The sequence below is a fragment of the Sparus aurata genome, chromosome 10 (genome assembly GCF_900880675.1).
Source record: "Sparus aurata chromosome 10, fSpaAur1.1, whole genome shotgun sequence".
NCBI classification, from domain to species: domain Eukaryota; kingdom Metazoa; phylum Chordata; class Actinopteri; order Spariformes; family Sparidae; genus Sparus; species Sparus aurata.
The window spans coordinates 19037097-19059280 of record NC_044196.1 but is presented as its reverse complement, the minus strand read 5'-3'; the positions used below and the strand labels follow the sequence as shown (position 1 = coordinate 19059280).

General features: G+C 41.6%; 3 protein-coding genes across 3 annotated transcripts; 1 reads left to right on the top strand and 2 right to left on the bottom strand.

The window, feature by feature from the left end:
• LOC115589205 (uncharacterized) lies at positions 1–5936 on the bottom strand. Its single transcript, XM_030429977.1, has 12 exons — positions 5789–5936; positions 5573–5687; positions 4649–4748; positions 4443–4564; positions 4132–4202; positions 3921–4046; positions 3491–3586; positions 3230–3361; positions 3027–3149; positions 2870–2907; positions 1790–1830; positions 1–1679 (listed from the first exon to the last, which is right to left on the bottom strand). The coding sequence occupies exons 2-12, from the start codon at positions 5592–5594 to the stop codon at positions 1–3; spliced, it is 2550 nt and encodes an 849-aa protein (XP_030285837.1). The 5' UTR covers positions 5595–5687; positions 5789–5936.
• Positions 5937–10715: 4779 nt separating this feature from the next.
• Positions 10716–13594, top strand: LOC115590560 (probable E3 ubiquitin-protein ligase ARI5). Its single transcript, XM_030431960.1, has 4 exons — positions 10716–10882; positions 11134–11234; positions 12369–12542; positions 12862–13594. Exons 1-4 carry the CDS (start codon positions 10723–10725, stop codon positions 13315–13317), a joined length of 891 nt encoding a protein of 296 aa, XP_030287820.1. The 5' UTR covers positions 10716–10722; the 3' UTR covers positions 13318–13594.
• A 4101-nt stretch (positions 13595–17695) lies between these two features.
• On the bottom strand, positions 17696–19001 carry LOC115590572 (ubiquitin-60S ribosomal protein L40-like). Its single transcript, XM_030431979.1, has 2 exons — positions 18829–19001; positions 17696–18280 (listed from the first exon to the last, which is right to left on the bottom strand). Exons 1-2 carry the CDS (start codon positions 18962–18964, stop codon positions 18075–18077), a joined length of 342 nt encoding a protein of 113 aa, XP_030287839.1. The 5' UTR covers positions 18965–19001; the 3' UTR covers positions 17696–18074.
• Positions 19002–22184: the final 3183 nt, after the last annotated feature.

The window sequence follows — 22184 nt, the reverse complement described above, 5'->3', positions numbered from 1 at the left end:
TCACCTGTTCACCACAGCCAGCTTCCTGACACTCTGCTGGTTGCTGCTTCCTACAGATCCAGCTTGTCCTAAATTGCTGAATACTGAGGATCTCGCTACAGTTCCGCTGCGGATTTCTGTGTCAGTTATCTTAATTACGACATCTTTTGAGCAAGGCCTTTCTTCCCTTGTAGACTCAGGAAATTCAAGGGTTGGTTTCGGTTGAGGATTATTCCGTCTCACCTGTTCACCACAGCCAGCTTCCTGACACTCTGCTGGTTTGCTGCTTCCTGCAGATCCTGCTCGTCTAAGGGAGGAGTCTGATCTGTTTTGAATATGCTTGCTTAGTGTCTCCGCACCGTCATCTTTACGGCTTGGATATGTTCCACTGATTTTCTGCTCTGACATCCGTTGTCTATCATCTAATCCTACAAAGCTCTGATCCTCTACATCCTGACCAAAATGTGGATTTTCGCTGTCTCCCCTGTTTCTCTCCATGACTCCCTTAACATCCCTCCTCACCCCTCTCTCTTGCTCATGTCCCTCATGCCTGCTACTGCCTCCCTCTTTACACCTCTGATCATCTTTCGGCACTTTCTGTTTATTGTCGTCAACTCTTCTATCGTCCTGAATCTTATGAGAGTGGACGAGGTCATATTTTGTCAAGAGCTTTGTTGGCCTTGATACCATCCCTCTGTCATGCACTTCAGTTTTTCCTTTCTTGTCTAACTCAACATCTTCTTGGATTGTAGGCATAATTCTGATTTTCTGCTCAGGATGCACACTTGCATCATCTCGTCTCACACTGTCACTGTCCTGAGCCTGGACACCTTCAGTAGGATAACGTTTTGTCACTGATGTGTCTTTGCTCTGAGCATGTTTACCATCTCCTCTCTTTTGTTCCATCACTTCCTGCACATCCATCCTTTCCTCTCTGTGCTTATGGTCATGTTTTGGCATGTTCTGTTTACTGCCACCGTCTCTTCCATAGTCATGATTTATCTTTCCTATCTCTGATGCGATCCCTCTTTCACCAGCTTCGGTTTTTCCTTCCTTGTCATCTATTGTCCGTCCTCTCTCATCTCTCTGTTTGTCCTCACTGACAGGTCTCAGGTCATAATCTTGTCTAACTTCCTGCGTACCCCTCAGATTTTCATCAACGTTCTCTCCTGCATTGTCTTCGGGATAGTTCGTCAAGGATTTCCCCTCCTTCTCTGACTGTTTATCCTCTCCTGTCTTTACATCCATTACTCCCGTCTCTTCAACACTCCTCTCAACTTCTTTTCTAAGATGTGCATCTTTTACAAGCATGTCACTGATTTCTGGTTTCAAATCGTCGCTAACATCTGGTGCGCCCTCTTTTCCACTGCCCCGATCGTCGACACTCTCCTCACGTTGAGTTACTCTACATAAGGGTTCCATCTCTTCTGCCTGGTTTTCAGTCTCTGGATATCCCCCCTCTCCCTCCTTAACACCTGTTTCAACCTCATCTCTGGTGTCTTGATCATTTTCATGATAGCGAGGATCAGGCTGTAGCTCAACTCCTCTAGACCTAACTCTCTCTGTTTCTTCATCTCTGTCGATGGCCTCACCTTCCTGTCTCTCTCTCTTCTTCGCAGCATCTTTACATTGCTCATAGACGTCACCGGTAGCAGGCTGGTGGCCTCCAGGAGCTGACACCGCCCTGGTGGTTTGAGTAGCTGGAGAAGGAGGTGTAATAATCAGTGACTCCATGCACAGTAACAACCTAACTGAGGCCGTAATTCACTCAACACATCAGTGAGAATAATGCAAATGTCTGCCGTCTTACCGTTCTGTTTCCTGTAGAAAAGGAGATAAGCACTGCAGGATCTGGGGAGAGAAAAACAAAGAGAACATAGAGTTTCAACTAAAGCCAAATGTTGGGCTTGTGTTAAATGTAGAGGCTTTCTGTTATGGAATATATGCAAATGTAGGTAAGCTAAATGCACACACCATAAGCATTACTTATATAAGCATTAAAAATATAGACATTTGAAAAGAATATCAGATCCAATACTTAATTTCAGTATATGCATACATATACAACTTTGTGACCAATCAATTACGTATGAATACTGAAATATAAACAGTCAAGCTAAAATACACAAATTAATGAGCATAATAACAATCATGTGGCCCAAAAAACACAGTCTGCGTCATGTAATCAAAACATTAAATCCTGCCCTGAATACATAGATGTGAATTTTAAGTATGTGTGCATGTCCATGTTACTATAGGCGCTTTGGTGCACACACTTCTACAGTAGAAATGGTATGAATGAATCCGTACATATTTGGATAAATGCATATACCGTGTGTGTATTCATTTTACCATTTCATGTGGAGTACGGGTTTGGGTCGGCCTGATTACAAGGCCCCTCGCTCTGACATATTCCCATACGTGAGTGTGTTATGGAGCGATCAGAGATTCCCCAAGGTCAGAATCAGAATTAGGTACTCCTATGACAGGGATTATCTCAAGATCCAGGTCATAAGTCATCAGAAGCTATTGGGTGCACCTGTGATGTTCAGTCAGATGGGAGATATATATAAGAGGGTTGCAGTTCCCCTGCTCAGTTGGTTGTGTGTTTTAGGGGGTCAACACCATCAGTTTGCTTGCTCTGTTTTCTGTTTGGGGTGAAAATCTGGGTTGCGTGTTTTCAGATTTCTTTCTTTTGGCCAATTTTCTATACATCTTCTCCCCTGATCCATGACTTCCCACTTCATCACTTAAAAAGAGATGAACAAAGCATGACTTCTTCTAAGAGAAACAATCTTCAGTCGTGGTATAATGCAGTCCTTCAAAAATGATTATACTGCATAATGAAGTGAAGGAGTGTACATCCATATGTGAAGGGATTAAAACTTACTTCTCAAAGTTATCCTCCTGGAATGGCTGGTAATCAGCCTGTTGATAAAGGAAAAAACACAACATGAAACATAAAATGTTTCCCAGTGTAATACGTAACTGTAACAAAGAGGTACTGTCACTTTCAACAACCTTGGAGTTAAAGTGTTCAGTCTTACCAATGTGACCCTGCTGTCAGTGAATGTAAACCAGTTCTCATCATCCCAGATAGTTGCACTGTAGCATCCACTACTAAGATCTCCGCTGTGGTTCACAACCGCGTACAGTTCATATGTCTGATTCTGATCACAGTGGGAAAAATTAGGACCAGGAATAAAAAAAATGGAATGTCTTTTGATAAGAAAGTGTATATTCTATGTACCTCTGGTATCTGTAGGATGCGGGGAACATCCACAGTCTGGTTGATCTTGACATATGTCATGTAGCGGTAGTCAAAGTCAAACCTCTTCAACAGCAGCATCAAAACCTCCGGGTGATGCTTCATCACACATTGCTGCGTGAAAAGCACAGATTTTTAACATGTACTTTCATGTAGTTATCATGCACTTATGACACAATTACGGCTGTAATTCAATATCAGAGTTAATTTAGACAGATCAGTTCAGGTTTTCTCTTTACTCACAATCGTAGCATCACATTTGGCATCGCACTTCTCACAGTACATCTGGTTCTCCCCGCTGAACTCTGAGGCTTTAAAATGCTCCTTAATGCCATCCACCTAGAAAAAAAAAAAAACAGAAAAAATGAAGGAAGCCAACCAACAATGAAGCACTAGATAGGATTAATAAAAAATATATATAGTCATAAAAATGTCGGATAAGATGGGCCTTGATTGTAAGGGTCAGACTGCGGTTATTCAATAAATTAGATTTATGTTGCTGGCACTTTGCTCCATAGTGAATTACAGTAAGTGCATTCATTCTTAATACCATCATCCTAATCACATCCTTTTATCCTGAAATGCTGGTGTACAAAATGGCATATTTAGTCTACAAGATGTCTCCTCGGAAGAGAACGAATGCCACAAAGTCTGCAGGTTGTCAGATCCTTACCACGCTGTAGTGTTCACTGTATGAATCCACCAACGCAAGAGGAAGATGCCAAAACGCCCCATCAGTGTCCGTCTCTGTGCCACATGCAGAACATGTGGTCCTGTCCGTCAACCATCCGTGGAACATCTGAAAGCACAAAAATACAGACGCTCGTTGACAATAGTTTTTCATTTAATTTACAGATTTTCTTTGATACTGATTTTGTCTTTACCTGTGATGCATCAGGACTCGTCAGACTTAGAATCTTCTCATAGTACTCAGCAGCATCTTGCTGTTCATACACTGAGGAGGGGGGCAGTGGAAATAAATGTTAGTTTCTTTAACAAAAAAAAAACTATCTCATTGTCTTGTGATTTACTTATCTCTATTTGTAGGGCTAATGCACAAGATAAAGATCCTGATATTAAGATATTTTAAATTATTACTCCAAGACGCCTTAATTCAAGCTGATTTAAAGCAGGTTTGGTCCACAGCTAGTCTATTCAAAGGCTGTGTTGTTCCGTGTGTTGACACATTCTGTACCTCTGTCGATGCCCAGCTTCTTTGTGATGTTATAGGTGTATGCTGTGTTTCCTTTTAAATCATCAAACAAGTCTTTGAGTTGACGATCAATGCACTCAGTGGCAGGATATTCACAGCAGTGCCTGAATAAAGACACGACAGTCATGAGAGATTAAAAGGCACACGGTAAAATTGAAATGCGTTATATGACAGGTTATAAAACACACCTTTCCACTGCTGCTCTGAAGTCTTTCGTCATGAACAGCACCTGCAGCACGCTGTTCAGGTAACAGGTCTCTCCTTGGTTGAGCAGGCCATGATACTGAACTGTTGGGGGAGGTTGTTGATACTATATGTTAGTGTGGCACCCTCTTTTTCTTAAAAATACCCACTTACGCTGTGGACTCTAGGCATATAGTTTAGTTCAGTATAGGTGTTCTTCTTTTACTGACATTTTTCTTCTTTAATTACAGGATAAAATGATGACACAATAAAAACAGTATACTAAGCAAATTAAGCACCGTCAAAGACAGTATGCTTTCAGATCTCTTAAAGGGACATTATGTAGTTCTGTAAAATAAGTTCAAACTCTCAATTTTAATATTTGCAATATCAATAAAGTAATAATACAAAGTCGGGAATATTTATTTTCTCCATAACTGAATAAACTCCCAGAACACTGTTTGATGCTAGAAAAGTGGTGCGGTCCGCCACATTTAAACAAAGTAAAACAGTTTGAAACTGTGTTGGTCAGTTTGTTTATTCTGTTTATCCAGTCATGAAAACAGAGTTTGTTTATTTAGTTATTTAGGCATTCTCTTCTGATTAAAGTTTCTTCTTAAAAAAACTGCACAGTGCACCTTTAACTAACAATCATGTTATACTTCTTAACCAATCAGAAGCCGGGCCTGACTGCAGTCTTAATCAGGTGCTGCAATTAAACTATGGCACTACTTACCTTTAGAATATCATACCGTGAAATATAAATGATTTCCATAAAAATAAACATTAAAAAACTGTGTATAAATAGGTGTTCCACCATACTCTGTGATCTGAGTGTTTTTAGGTTTTTTAGGGTTATGGGATCCTATCCGAATGTGATGGGTCACGGAATTTGGTGTAACACCAGCCGAACAGAACATATTTCTCACCTGGAGGTGGAGAGGAGGACATATTGGAGAAAGTCTGTCGGCCTTTGTCCCATTAGTAATCCATTTTGTTTCCTTGTAGACGTTCTTATCAGTCCTATCTCTACACCTTTCTCAGCTGCAAAGTCATTTAAATTTACGATCAATTGTGGACAATAAATTAATCTCAAACGTTTTTGGAGACGAAGGCGAATTGCAGAAAGTGACGAGCCTCGTTACCTTTTAGTTGTGAAATCCATATTTTGCAGACATCCCCGCAGATTGTTGGGAAACAAGGTATTTTCCTCTTGTTGTCGAATTGCAAGAAACGTATCTGCCTCCTGTAAAATAAAACCCTCTTTATACTTTCTCTTTCACTGGGCGCTTCACCTGCTGGAATGATGCGTTCAGGGTCTTTCGGAAATAGTGGGGTGAACGACAGACGGCTTACAGAACTAACAGGGAAGTTCACACACACACACACACACACACACACACACACACACACACACACACACTGAGGACTAGAAGGACTGAAATGAACTGACCGAAATCTAATTAAATGTCCCCTTACCACTCATTTGGAGTGGTGGACTTGGTCTTGTTATCCTGAAATCACTGTCTCCGGGGCGTAACCAAGATGGCTGCCAACTGGCAATACCTGCCTAAGAAGACATTTGTAACCTGGACTGCATCCAGTTTATCCCTAATACATCCGTAGTGAAAGAGCTCGCTCTGCTGACGGCTCATTTTAAGTGAACATATCTTAACAATTTTCTGATCATCTTAATGTTGATGTAGGATGCAACCGTCAAAGTACGGAGGCCAAGAGCAGCCATGGATTTTTCTTCTTTTTCATGCACCGATATCTTGTGATAACGACTTATTATCTCGTTATCTCGTGATAACGAATTAATTAATAACGTGTTTGTCTTGATTTCAACCTACAAGAGCTGCCACGAACGGCTTCCGTAGCCACTGGCTGTAGCTGTAGCCTACCGGTAAGTTACGCCTTACGTTAGTTTACTTGACTGGGTTTGTTAAGGGGCCACGGGTTAGCAGATGAGAGGCTGACAAACTCCTATCTATCCGGCTGCTTCAGGTAAGGTAACGTAGACTTAGCAATGTAATGTGAAACGCAATTAAACGTTTATTAATTCATTTAATATAAGAGCAGCAGCTCTTGTAGGTTGAAATCAAGACGAACACATTATTAATAAATTCCTTATCACGAGAAAACAATCTTTGTTATATCGAGATAACGAGATAATAAGTCGTTATCACGAGATAACAGTGCATAAAAAGAAGAAAAATCCATGGCCATTCTCGACCTATGTATCAAAGTGCCTCCGTCGACACACTTATTCTATGTGAACACTGCAAATGAGCAAAGGATAAATACCAAGTCAGCCTTCTGTGTCACGGACTCCAGCAGTAGTTTTAACTTTCAGTTTCGCCTTTGGCAGTTCTGAGAAGTCACGTGAATGCAGAAAACATTTTCTTTTCTTTCTTTCTTTCTTTCTTTTTACACTTTTAAAGGTGCACTATGTAGTTTTGGGGAAGTAATTCTGATCAGAGGCCAAAAACCTTCATTGACTGAGTTTTGCCCAAACAAACTGAATCAACACACCAACCATAAAGGACAACACAATTTCATACCTTTCTAGCTTCAAACAGTGTTCTGGGGACCTTACTTTCCTCTGAGAACCGTTATGGAAATAATTAACATTTCTGAGTTTGTATTATCACCTCACTAATATTGTTAATATCCACTCTGAGTTTAAATTGATCTAAATATACATCATTTGTCAGAAACCATTAATGAGACTTCTTGTGTTCGGCATCATCTGCGGATGTGACTTCAGCACAAGCTTTAGTGTTGTCAACCTGACATCTGCACACTCAATCAAGCACGAGGCACTAGAGGGAATTCTGATTTATTTGTACATTAATGGACATCTTTTGGAGACAACATGAGAACATTGGAGGATTTTAACAGTAAAATAGCCCGCACAGCAACGTTTTAGAAATTGTAAACAACAGAAGAAGTTTTCCTGAACTATTATCAAAAGGCGGGCAGGAGTGGCAGTAGTGGCAGTGGTGGAAGTGGTGGCAGGAGAGGCAGCAGGAGAGCGTTTCTGTCAAGCCGTCAGTCCTCCGGGAACTTTCATCACCACATGGATGACGGACATGTGCTGGATTCCATATCCAGACAGCAGATCGGAGTCACCGTCCAGCATCTTGTCTGTGAAGATCAACCTCAGACTGTCGTTTCCTGTACACACACACACACACACACACACACACACACACACATAGAAGAACTGAAATGAACAGACTCACTCAAATTCACAGAGTTATATCCCATTAAATGTGATTTTCCCTTTGAGGTCAAGTTCAAATATACATTGTTGGTCTTGTAACGACTGGGAATATGTTTCGTCTCCGCTGGTTGTAAAAAAGCAGTGGTAGAAATTGTATGTCTGAGCCTCGTATTCGTCACTAAACATTGATGGGAAATGCCCAGCAACTGTAAAACACGGTTTACATTTCCTGACTTTCACTTTTATTATTATATAACATTTGTTGTAATAACCTTGGAAAAAAAATCAAGAGCAACATGAGGGCTGGCCAGCAGGCTCTGGTGTGCACTAAGTACTGGCCCCACAATGTGGAAGCTGCTGTCCACACATCTGGTTAATTTTATACCCAGTAAGACTTGACTGGTGATTCTATGTCACGGTGACCACTGAGAGTGAAGTTCTCACTCCCTTACCACTCATTTGGAGTGGTAGACTTGGTCCTGTTGGCCTGAAATCACTGTCTCGGGGGCGTTACCAAGATGGCTGCCAAGTGGCAAGACTTGCATAAGAAGACATTTGTAACCTGGACTGCATCCAGTTTATCACTTATACATCCACAGTGAAAGAGCTCGCCCTGTTGACAGCTCATTTAAAGTGAACAAAAGCATGATTATTATATTTCCAAACGACTATACAAGAATTAATCAACTTAAATCCTGCACACTGGTCCTTTTTAAAGTACAACTTCTAGATACTAGTCCGTGCTAGATTATAATTCATACTAGTTTACAATGCAACTACCAAACAATAGCCTATATAAAGTAATGTGACACACCTTTATGTCAACCAACTATACTAAACATTAAAATCTGCTCGTTAAAAAGCAACACTAACATAACAAAAATTAGTTTTTGCCTTCCACTCTTCACTTCATTGGAATTTTTAAAGCAGGACTTTTACTTCTAATGATGTTTTATGACTTCAGCGTCGAATCTAAGACAGGTCACACTCGTTACATAAGAAATCGAAACTCAACACACAAAACACACACAATTCAAAGTCGACTAAACACACATTTCTCTGGGTGTATTATGAGTGTCCTGTCAGCTCCTGACCACTCACCTGCGCCCCCCGGGAGCTTCTCCGCGATCTTATCCTTCAGCTGCCGGACCGTCATGCTCTTCATCTGCTCCTCCGTGTTGCACAGGTCGATCATCAGCTTCTCCCCCCTCACTCCGTGAACCACGACCTGGTAGATTTTGCCCATGTCTGCGCTGGGTTTGGTCGTCGGTGCGTGAGTCGCTGTGCTCCTTTTGGCTCTGTGGACGGGAGGTAATGTCGGCCGAAGATGTTGTTCAGGCTTAAGACCGGCAGGTGACGTCACGGTACGGAGAATACTTTCACTTTCGTCTGCAAAAAACAAAAAACAAAAGAAAAAAGAAAACAATTATTATTAATAGTATTCCTTCATCTCTTGTGTGCATTTAGTGTCCAAACATTTTTACATTGTAAATGGGGAGTTTTGCCTTAGTGTTGTATTGATGTGTAATAATACATGCAGGTCCTGAATAAAAAAAAATAAAAAAAAAAGCCTTTTCTACTTACTCATTTTTGTGCTGTTTCTCCTCCTGATGCTGTGCTCCTCTTTGGTAGCTGTGCTTCTGTCACTTGAGTGGTCACAGGGTCAGGCTTATAAACACAATCATCTGACGTCACCCAGACACTTTCACTATTGTCAGAAAAGTAAGGTACAGCTGCAGGACTTTTAAACATCATTCCCTTAATGCTGCCTTTGAAATAAAAGATTATCTGCCCACACATGTTGAACACTGAGGACTGTGTCATGTAGTCTGCTTCACAATTTCTGTGCTTTTATTTCATATACTAGCCTAAAACGACTAACGTGTGAATGCATTTCCTTATTCGGCTACACAGTGTGCCAAAAAATGGCAGCTGGAAAGCACCTGTGAGTCCAGCAGGGTTTGGCATTTTACAGGCAGCGGTTGTTTATCAGATGCTAAACGTTTTTACTTTCATTTTAATTGTGAGACGCTGATGTGAAACAGTTTCCACAATACCATACCATCACAACTATGTGTATTTACATTATTCTAATAGGTATTAATGTAGTGCAAGATTCAGAGAATTTGGGGAGGGGGTATTTGCAAATGCAATAACAAAAAACATTACAATAAATGCATTTCCCCGCACAAATAACACCATAGAACATCTGGTCTTATGTGTTGATGAGGTCAGTTAAGTAAAGTATAGTTCATGTTCTTTTACTGAAAACTCTCTTCTACTGGATCAAATGATGACACAATACTTACATCAAATTACACAAGTAGCCTATAGCAAAGTAGTATACTAAGCAAATTTAGCACCGTTAAAGACAAGTATGCTTTCAAGACCCTTAAAGGGGCACTATACTTCTGGAGAGGAAACTCAGACTCTGAATTTGTAATATTTACAATATCAATGAGGTAATAATACACACAAATATTTATTTTCTCCATAACTGAATAAACAAGTTGTTTATCAGAGGAAAATAAGCTAGAAAAGGTGGCAGGGTCCGCCACAAACAAACAAAATAAAACAGTGTGAAACTGTTATGTCCTGTAAGGTCAGTTTGTTCATTCAGTCATGAAAACAAAAAGGAGGCTGTTTATTTAGTTGAGGCATTAAAAAAAGAAAAAGATCTTTCTCTTCGGATTAAAGTGTCTTCCCCGAAACCACACAGTGCACCTTTTTTAAAAGTCAAACAAACAAACAAAACATGAACAATGGGGAAAATGTTTCCTGCATTCACGTGACTTCTCAGAACTGCCAAAAGGTGAAACTGAAAGTTAAAACTACTGCTGGAGTCCGTGAATGCGACACGGTGTTTATCCGTCGCTCATTTGCGCTGTGTCGACGGAGAACAGAGGAGCTGGGTCCAAGATGAGTGACCGGGGCCAGGACGAGAAGAGATACGACCCGCGGGACACGACCCTGAAGTTTGTCAACAGGCCGGATGACCTGGATCCACTGCGTAAGCACCAAAAACTGATAAAAAAGCGATTGTAATGACGAGCTTCTTAAGCTTTGCTTTAATTATGTCCATGCTACGTAATTACCTCATGTAATGGCTTTATTACCTGTATGCATCGAAGGAATTGGGATGCATTCACTGACACCTTGTTGATAATGACATGTAAAGACAGGTGGAGTTGCGAGGGACCATTTAGTCGAGATGATGAGTTCAATGTCTGTTGTCTGTTCTCTTTGTGTTGTGCTCCTCAGCGCCAGAGGAGGGAGACCTGTGTCTCCGTGCAGAGATGTCCTGCGGGCACGCCGTCACTCCAGAGTCACTCACGGGGTGGTGTCGCAGCCTGCTGGATCAGGTACTTCCCACCATTTTATTATTATTATTTTTTTTACAGGGCTCAAAGGTGTGTTTTCACTCCTTGTAAAAGTGAATTACTTTGAAACTTGTTTACCAACAGCCACCTTCCTGCTGTTTCTGACACACTATACCACCCATAAAAACGCACTTATACCCTTCAGATTCACACACGGATTCCCTTCCACTGACCTCATTTTCACGTAAAGGTGATTTGTTTTGTTTCATTCTCTGCGATAACAGGTGGAATCAGGGCCTAACCTACAACGCAACAGAGTCAAACTGATTTATTATTCTGTTTTCAACCCTTCTTAAAGCGTCTATAATTTGAATTTCGCAATAAATATGCACAGCAAAGCTTCTATCAGACCCACAGATCCACCAGAGGACAGCGAGTGTGTGTCTGTCTTTGTGTTAACGTCAGACTCGGACCAAAGTCATCGCTTCTCCATACGTTCATAAAGTATGTTTCTCCCAGTTCAGCAGTCAAATAAGAGAGAATTACGGTACATTACACTGGAATTTGGCAACTCTGCATGCAATGCTGCAGAGGTTAGGAAGTGAGAGTGAAGATAAATCCACTTTTTAATCCCAAAAGTTTAAAAAAACAAACTCTGTGCGCACCTCGCCACCAGGTGTTGATTCCTCCAGAATCTCCGGCCTCTGTCCGCTGCCATCTCCTTCCAGAGCTCGCTGTCTGTCGGTTACAGGGTCGCTCTTTAGTCCATAACAACAATGTCTGTCTCTCCGCTCCCGTCTGTTGGGTCAGATTAAGCACAGAGAAAGCTGTAAAAAACTGTACAATAACTGCATTTAAAAATCCATCAACACCACAGACACGGCCGAGGGGTCAAGATCAGGGACAGGAAATAACTGAGGTGAAGCAGACAGCTCGTGGTTAGCTGTCTCTCAAAGCAACCTCTCCCTTAACCATGCGTATATTTAAGCCTTGAAGTCATGTGCAACTAATAGTGTTAGCCAGATCAGTTTGAAAGGTGATGATATCTCAATGCTGTGTTCTCACTTTATTTCCAATTCCCCCAAAAATGAGGTATTGCAGGTGCATTCTCAACTGAATGTTGTCAGAGCAGCCGAAGCCAATCAAATCTAATACAATCTTTCCTGTCTATTTCAGGGCCAGTACAAATTCAAGTGCCCTGCTTTAGAGGAAGGCACCTTGCAAAAGTGTGATGAAGTGTGGCCTTACCAAGAGGTGCGCCGGCTGGCGGTGCTGACGGCTGAAGAGATGCAGTACTTTGAGGAGAACATCGCCCGCATGGCTGCCATAGAATACTGTGAATTCAAATCAGTGAGTGTCCCTGTGTTGTCTCTGCCCTCACAAAGTTACAGACTGGTTTGATCATGAGTTCAGAAATCAGCAGAGATGCTTGGTTTCTGACCGGTTGTGCCAGATGGTTTGTTACACAGTACCATCTGGGAAGTCTTATTTGGAAACTGTTGGGCACATTTTAAAGAAATACCGGGCAGGTGATTGGAGGAACCATCCCAGAGAGACCAAAACATGTTTTTCACCGAGAAAAGCCTTTAGCTGTGTAACAAAACCATCTTGAGCATCCGATCAATGCTGAAAAGTTTTTCCTTAATCTGTCTCACATGCTTTCCAACAGTGCCCTGGGTGCAAAACCTATGTGGAGAGAGAGGACCTGACCAACCTTAGTGTGCATTGCACAATCTGCACAGCAGACAAAAAGAAAGCTTACGAGTTCTGCTGGCAGTGTCTGAAGCTGTGGAAAGGTCCAGCTCCACGCTCCGACCGCTGCGACAACGACGGCTGCGTCAACCACGACCTCGAGCTTCTCAAGAACTGCAAGGACACCGACCTCCGTGAGGTGCAGGGGGCCGTTGGCTGCCCCTCGATCCGGGCCTGTCCCACCTGCGGTCAGAGGGTGGAGCACGACAAGACGGGCTGTAAGAACGTCATCTGCCCTCGCTGTCAGATCGAGTTCTGCTTCGTGTGCCTGAAGCTCACTGAAGAGTGCCTGAAGACGAGCTCCTACTTCATCCCCTGCAGTGGTGGTGTGGCTCCCAGACAAACCTCCATACCTGTGTGGCACAGAAACTGAAAGATTCACTACTCATGATGTTGCTTACAGCCTTGTTCTGTCACACTTTACTGTACTATTCATGTTGGATTTAAATCTAAGATTCACTCTGCGTGTGGTTTTTGTTCTTGCACATTGTCAGCTTCTGAAGTATCTTCCGTACGTTCTCACAATGCCTGACTGTTGTATAATGTGCTTTTCTTACTATTTACGTTGGTTGCTCCTTTACAACTGCTTGACGATAGCTCGTCATTTATAACTGCAAAACTTAATAAAGTTTCCGTCTCACATACAAAAACCTTCATTGTCCTTGTCTATGTACGAGAGCAAGTTGCACAGGAGGAACTGAATGAATTGAAGTGTTAAACATGAGCAGTGACTGAGTGCAAAATGTGAAATTAGTGCAAACATGTCAGTACAGTGCGGGTGGGGAAACAGGTTTGTGAACATGTTTCTTTGTGTTGGTTTAAATTGCAGCAAAAATAGCAACATGTGTTCACATGCAACATAACATTCAAAATATAAAATAATGTTTTACATATATTCATGTCAAATTGGTCAATTTTACTCACATAGCCATAGAGTTGTAAACAATGTAGCACTGTAGCACCCTCTAGAGGTCAATCACAAAATAACAATGACGACAATTCTTGAGAATGGAAATGTGGTTTATTATCCAATAAAGTCACAGAAATGTACAAAATCACATTTTAACATGTTTTTTGAATGAAGAACCCTTTGACCTACAAACACAATGACACATTTTAAAAACACATTCACGTCTTCCTCGGGCTGATCACATTCAGTAAGACTTTAGAAAATGCTTTGGTTTCATACTGAGGCCTTAAAAGTCTCATGAGTGCAAACATTGCAAGGGGTATAAACAGAAGCACTGGAACCGTTGTGTGTTTGCTAAATACTGAAATAAGTAATATCAAATGAGCAATGTGTTCACATTTTTATCACACAACACACTTTCAGATTTAGGGATGTAGGAGAGAGCAGGGGTGAAGGTATCGGGGGTTGAAATGTTTTTCTGGTTTTGAGGTTAATTCATTGAAAATGTGTAAATGTATAACATCTGTCTGATCTATCCGTACCAGTGAAGGTTTAATTTATTATGTCTTTGGTGCTTGCAAGGATAAAGTTGACAGATACATTTTTTTGCTCGTTACATCTGCAGAAAATGCCCTGGGGTGGGACGAGGCAGACCAACAGAGGTCTCACCAGTCCAGATGTGTTTGCTAGAGAATGTCCAGCTGTTTAATCTGAGGGGAAGCACGTGAGAGTTAAGTTTGACACATCCGGTCAATTTCTTACGGTACATGATAAATCAACTTGAAAATAATGCGGTTGGTTGCATGGGGGATTAACTGAAGCATTACTGAGTGTTACATACAACGAAAAGATATTTGCCAAGTGTTTGGTGGTACGAGAACTGCTGCCTCACTACACTGGAGCAGAGTCGAGTGCAGAGCCAGACCTGCTAGAGGAATAAACACCTGGAGTCACATCGGATTGCGTGTCGATGCTCGCCATCTTACTGGTAATGAACAGTAATCAGGATCGTGGGAGGGAGCCAACACTTGCGATTAATGTGAATAAAAACAAAAGATCCTGCGACATCGTGCTAACCCCTCAACTGTTGTTGAATTGCTTGTAATTGTGTTTAACTCAAAACAAAGAGGGTTACGAAATGTAGTCAGCTTTTAACATACGGACCATGAGGTGGAAGTATCAGACTTCAGGTCATGTTACTTCACTGTCTGGGGCACAAAGGTCAGTGAAGTGTCATGAAGCTGGATGGTAAACAGTAGTGACTCTGAGCTCTTTTCCTTAATTACGAAATAAGGAGCAAAAAAAGGAGGGCCCAGAATGTATCCTGAGTCAGTTTAAAAATCAGGTATCACTTCCTTACTGTCCCATGTGCCCATTCTGGTCCCAGATATGGAGAGAATGTGAATAACTGACATGTGTTGGATTCCACAGTCAGACAGCAGCAGGGAGCTTTCATACAGGCCGTTGTCTTTGAAGGACAGTCGTAGACCCATGGAGCGGGAGAGCTGAGATGGAACACAGCACACTTTAGAATACTCAAGAACAAAACTGAAACAAAACAACATTGAAAAAAAACCCCAACAGAATAACTAATTGGGGGTCTGTTCCAGTGTTTGATGTCATTGTTTAGATTTGGACGAAAGAGGAATAAAATACTGGTATCTATTAGTTTGTTAATACGGTGCATTACAGAAATCAAAGATAATGAAGCGTAATTCATGTGTTAAATTATTGACTTCTTAATCAAAGATAAATACACAGCATCAGACATTCATAATTCTGTCTCCACTAGATACAATTTTAGCTTCTGTGCTATATCCTTCCCCACTGTGAACTGTAGTGTCAGACCTCTAGTGGTGACTGACTGAGCAACTTCAGAGTTTCCTCTCCCAGAGTCAGTTTAATCTTCTTCCTGCTTTCTTTATAACTTTACTTATCATGAGTATTTATGATACCATTTAACCAGAATCAGGGATGTCATGGTCCGTGAAGCCAGCTAACTTTCCTGTGATGTGGTTCTGTTTTGTGGAATGTGGATGTATTTTTCCTGTTTGAAGCAAGTGTTGGTGGTTTCGTACCGTAGGGTCATCAGCTTAAGAAACACACACGCACGCACGCGCGCGCGCGCACACACACACAGGGAGAGAGAGAGAGAGAGAGAGAGAGAGAGAGAGAGAGAGAGAGAGTCAGTCAGTACTTTTGCTGTGGACGGGGTCAACAGTATGTTTATCAAAAATAAATCCTAAGAATATAATTGCTCATATTTATGACTCATCATAGGAATATTGTTTATAATGGGCCTCCATACATTTCTGCCCCACCTCACCTGAACGCACCCTTCAATTCTTCGCTGGTTTTAACTTCTAAAATGTGGTGCCATGCAGGTTAAAAATCAAAATGACTCCTGAGTTCTCACCAGTAAGCCTCTCCACTATTTTCTTCTCCAGCTGCTCCACTGTGATGCTCTGAAACTGCTCCTCAGTGTCGCACAGCTCGATGGTCATCTCCTCGCACCAAACCACGACGACCTTCACAGGCCCCTCTGCAGATCCGGCCCCCGCAACCATACCTACGGCCTCGACCTCCACAGGCGGGTCCGTGGACTCCACATGTGAGCACCAGGGACACGATGAACACGATGAACATGACCCCATCTGAAGGCTGCAAATGTCTTTGAGCCTCTGCAGAGATCCTCATCGGTGCAGATTGCGTAACAAGGCGGGGCCGTATTCACCTGAAGAGGTGAACTTTTTTTTAAAAATCTTTCTTCATTAAATCTTTATTGAGAGAACATTAGAATATACAAATAGTGCAGGTATGTCAACAGAAGGCGATACAAAGAAACAGAAATATGAATGTAAACAAATAAGTGAGAAATATAATAATAACTATAATAATAATAATAATGATAATAATAATAACAATAATAATGGATAATTGAACAGGATTTATATAAGATTATCATAACAAATATACTAAATGAAGCTAAATTATACAAATTTAGATTCTTAAATTGTTTTTTAATTCACGTAAAAACTACAGTGAAATTTGGGGCAATTTTATTTTGCATTTATTAATGGGGAATTTGCCCTATAGAATGAATAAGCCTTCAAAAAATTCAAAGTGTTTAATACTCATGAGTTAAAGATTTACACACAGCCACTCACTTTACATACAATTCATATCTTTTTGAAATTGATTGTCTCTAGAAACTGTTTCTATAATTCAACCTCTGACTATTTTATTTGTAAATTCTTTAACTTCCTTTGAGTAGCAAAGTTGAAATCACTTTGATTTCTTGGTCTTCACATCCTCTCCTGCCTCCATATTCTAACACCTGTCTTTATTTTTTCTGTCCGTGTTCTTTATCTTCTGAAGCACATTTTACATCCTTCCAAAGTGTCCTGTCCAAAATCTATGTGAAGAGAACACAACCTGACCAACCGAGCTGGAAATCATTTGATTGTTCTGCCCATGTGGGTATAAAAGCCTGAAGATGTGCAGGACAAAATTGACACTGAAGTCGAGTAAAGAAAATAAAAAGTCGGAAAAATTACGGAAACGACAGATTTAACAGGATTATGTAGTGAGGATACAAACAAGTAACTGTATCCTGTTAAAGTCGGAGAAAAAAGGTGTAATTGGATCACACAGACATTCAGTAAAAAAAGAGGATTACTACCAGGAAAAAAGACTTCCAGAGTCTCACACAACATCACTTTGGTCTCGAGGGAAACTGAATACACATCAGTGCACACATCTGTATTATGATGAACAAAAGTAATCTTCTCGACATCTGTTAATTTTCTTCTCTTTTATTTGCACCTCTTTAGTATGCAGGTGGTTTTAATACTTAAATATTGTGAGGAGGAGTACATCTGAGTGTTTCTCAGCTGCTTTTCACCTGGTGCTGCCGACATGGATCCTCAAAGTGTTAACTGTCCATCAGTGAACTGGCAGACAGATAACATGTTCTAAGGTTACTACAAATCGAGAGCTTACAGCCATGTCAGCTGGTCAAACACTAGCTGATACAACAGCAAAAGAAAAAACAAACATTGAATTTCAACATCTTATACCAATAAATGATAATGCTGTGTTATAGAAGTGCCCAAAAATAGGCTATATAAAAGCTTTATAAAGCACGTGACTTGTGCAGCTTCAGTGCAGCGATGTGTGTCATTTGAATTTAAACAGATAGGCCTATATCCGGAGTATGTTTAGAAAAGACTTAACTTTTCCATACTTCTGTTTTTGCCCTCCTTGTCACCCATTCCACCATCTCCCTTTCCCGGACCATGCCCTCCGCCTGGTACTTTCATAACCATGTGAATCACTGATTCATGTTGGATTCCATAACCAGAGAGCAGATCTCCATCGTCATCCAGCATTTTGTCCATAAAGATCAGTCTCAGGTAACTCCATCCTGCACACACACACACCCACACCCACACCCACACACACACACACACACACACACCCACACCCACACACACACACACACACCCACACACAGTCATGTGAAAAACGTTCAGCCAGTGAAGGTACAGAAGTGTAAACTGTTTATATCTGTAAGAACTTTCACATAATAAAACTTGACACAGAATCAGTCCTGCAGAGGTCCAGGAGGAGCTGCAGCAGCCTCTGTAGGTCAATCCCACAATAACACTGAACTATGATGACACTGACGACGAGTTAGATTGGAGACAGGGCTTAGTCACACATTTCAAATCTATTAGGCCTCTTTAAGTCTGATGAGTTCACGGAAAATACTTCAGTTTGATACTAAGGCCTGGAAAGTCTCATAAATATAAACCAAGATGAACGGAAGTGACAGAAGAACTGGTACACAAGATCACGCTCGTTATATAAAAAAAATCGAAACAACAACCACAAAAGTCTAAGTCGACTAAACACCCAGTCCTGGGTGTATCATAAGTAGGCTATGACAGGTTAAATTGCCTGACCACTCACCTGAGGTGTCTGGGAACCTCTCCGTGATCTTTTCCTTCAGCTGCCGGACCGTCATGCTCTTCATCTGTTCCTCTGTGTTGCACAGGTTGATCTTCACCTTCTCCCCCCTCACTCCGTGAACCGTGATTTTGATCATTTCTGTGCTGGTTTTGGTCGTCGGTGCGCGAGTTGCTGTGTTCCTTTGGGTTCTGTGAGAGAGAGGTAATGTTGGTCGAGGCTGTTGTTCAGGCATACAGGGAATGTGACGTCAGGGGGGTTACTTTCACTTTCGTCTGCAAAATATCAATATATAATATTTTTGTGTGCATTTAGTGTCCAAACACCTTTAAATTGTAAAGAGGGACTTTTTCCTTGTTGTTGTATTGATGTGTAATGATCAGTGGCAGCGCCAGAGTACTTTTTCTGGTTCAACTACGGTGGGGCTAACCCATGCAGCGGTGGGGCTCAAATCAATGCTATAATTTCAATGTGAATAGGCTATATATTCAATAAAATAACACTGTCCCACAGCTAGAAACACGCGCGCGCGCGCACACACACACACACACACACACACACACCCACACACACACACACACACACACACACACACACAGACGGTGAGAGAGAGAGAGAGAGACAGAGAGAGAGACGATAGTTAATAGTTACGTTATCCTAAAGCCATATAGGCCTATAGTCTACCACACAACAGCCAAGAGTCTAAACAAATCTCCAACAAATTAAGTATGCCAATTAGACCGCAGCAAGGAAGAGCAGGAAACAAGCAACGCACAAAAAGCAATAACAAAGTCAGTAAAGTTCCCCGAAACAATAAAAATATTAAAACTCACCAGGTTGAGATTTCAAATGAGTACAATCTGCCGGTTTTTGTGATTGGAGGCAAAGATGTCGATGATGCGCTGAACATCCAAAGTCTTTGTCCTTTGTTTGTTGATGGACAACAGCGCCAAGTTGCTGTTTTGGGTACCACCGCTGCTGTTCCGTAGATAGTTCTTAATCCGACGGAGGCAGGAGAAACTGCGTTCGCATGAAGCAGAGGTCACAGGCAGGGTCAGTGAAATACAGATGAGTTTGTATAAATCCACAAAAGCGTCCCGGTAATGTCGCATTAAAGCGAGAAATCCCACAGTGTCATTCACTACATGTCCTTGTGCTTTCTTTCTTTCCAGCAGACGCTGAACTTGGTGTAGCTCTGCTGTCAGGTTTTCTTCAGTCACTCCATAGAACTGTGCCATGGCCTGCAGACATTTCTTGTCTAGGAAAGACGCATGTTTCGGACTGAGTGCCGAGACTCCAGTTAAAACACCTCCGGCCTCGGTTGAGAAACGTCTTCTCATTTCACCCACAAGTCTGTCAATTACTTGGTAATAACAATGTGTGCGCAGCGCATCTGGAGTTGTAACAGGTGTGCGTTCAACTGAGGCCTCGACAAGAAACTCCCGAAGAACTCGAGGAGGCTGTGCCTGTCTCTTTTCGCGTGTCCTGTCCTGGCTCACACCCGCTTTGGTGCACAGGTCCGCTGCTCTGTCCCGAATGTCAACCCACGACTCTTCTGCGCGTTTGTCTGACAATGTCGCTATGACTGACTCTGATAAGTCTATTGTGGACGAAAGCTCGAGAGTGGGAGATTGGAGCTGACAAAAAAAAAAAGACAAAAAAAAGGGATACATTTGCGGCAGTACTTGTTGCCAAACAGGGAGCGGTACCCATCCAACAGTCTCTCAGTGCCATAACAATCTCAAGCTGCACATACCGTCATATGTCGGTGGAATAAGAGCGGTATAATAGCAGCATACCGCTCCGAGAATCTGTATGTTAGTCTGGGGATTGGTATATACCACTCCGAGAATCTGTATGCCATTCTAGGGATCGGTATATGCCGTTGAGCAGCAATCGACATACCTTCAGCCACTTTTCGATCTCGGCGCTACTGGAGAGCGAGTCAGCGTCCAGGCCGTCTGCATGCGTGAAGTGCAGGAATTCCTCACGTACCTCGTCTCCTTTTAAATACCGCACAACAATGGAAATCTGTTCACTTTTACGGATATCTTTGCTTTCGTCAACCATTAGGGCGAAATGTTCTGCCTCTCGGGTTTCTACGCTTATTTCATTTCTGACCATGTCAGCCATAATTTCAAAAATCTCGTTTTGAATGTCTTTATGTGTGTATTTAGCATTTCTGGGATTATCCTACAGTTTCTTTGCTACTGTCTCGTCAAACTCACCAATTACGTTCAGCAGCTCCACAAAGTTGCCCTTATTTTCTGACCCCTCATCCTCTCGGTGACCTCGCTGAGCGATGCCTTGGCATGCAGTATAACACAGGGACAAGACCACAGCCCTCATGTACTCTCTGTTTTCCTGTACGATTTTTGTATGACCTGGCTGCATCTAGCATGTTTCCTAATCTTGACTCACAATCTAATGCAATCTTTTCGTCTTTCCGTATGCTATTTGTTCATGCACATCGTCAGCTTCTGAAGTATCTTCCGTACCTTCTAAGGATGCCTGACTGTTGCATAATGTGCTTTGCTTACTATTTACATTGGTTGCTCCCTTACAATTGATCTCTGCTTGATGATAGCTCGTCAGTTATAACTGCACCACTTAATAAAGTTTCCCTCTCACATACAAATAACTTCATTGTCCATGTATATGTACGAGAGCAAGTTGCACAGGAGGAACTGAATGAATTGAAGTGTTAAACATCAGCAGTGACTTAGTGCAAAATGTGAAATTAGTGCAAACATGTCAGTACAGTGCGGGTGAGGAAACAGGTTTGTGAGCATGTTTCTGTGTGTTGGTTTAAATGGCAGCAAAAATAGTAACTTATGTCCACATGCAACATAACATTCAAAATATAAAATAATGTTTTACATATATTTATGTCAAATTGGTCAATTTTACTCACATAGCCCAAGAATTGTAAAAAATATAGCACTGTCGCACCCTCTAGAGGTCAATCCCAAAATAACAATGACGACAATTCTTGAGAATGGAAATGTGGTTTATCATCCAATAAAGTCATAGAAATGTACAAAATCACATTTTAACATGTTTTTTAAATGAAGAACCCTTTGACCTACAAACAGAATGACACATTTTAAAAACACATTCACGTCTTCCTCGGGCTGATCACATTCAGTGAGACTTTAGAAAATGCTTTGGTTTCATACTGAGGCCTTAAAAGTCTCATGAGTGCAAACATTGCAAGGGGTATGAACAGAAGCACCGGAACCCTTGTGTGTTTGCTAAATACTGAAATAAGTAATATAAAATGAGCAATATGTTCACATTTTTATCACACAACACACTTTCAGATTTAAGGATGTAGGAACAGGAGAGAGCAGGGGTGA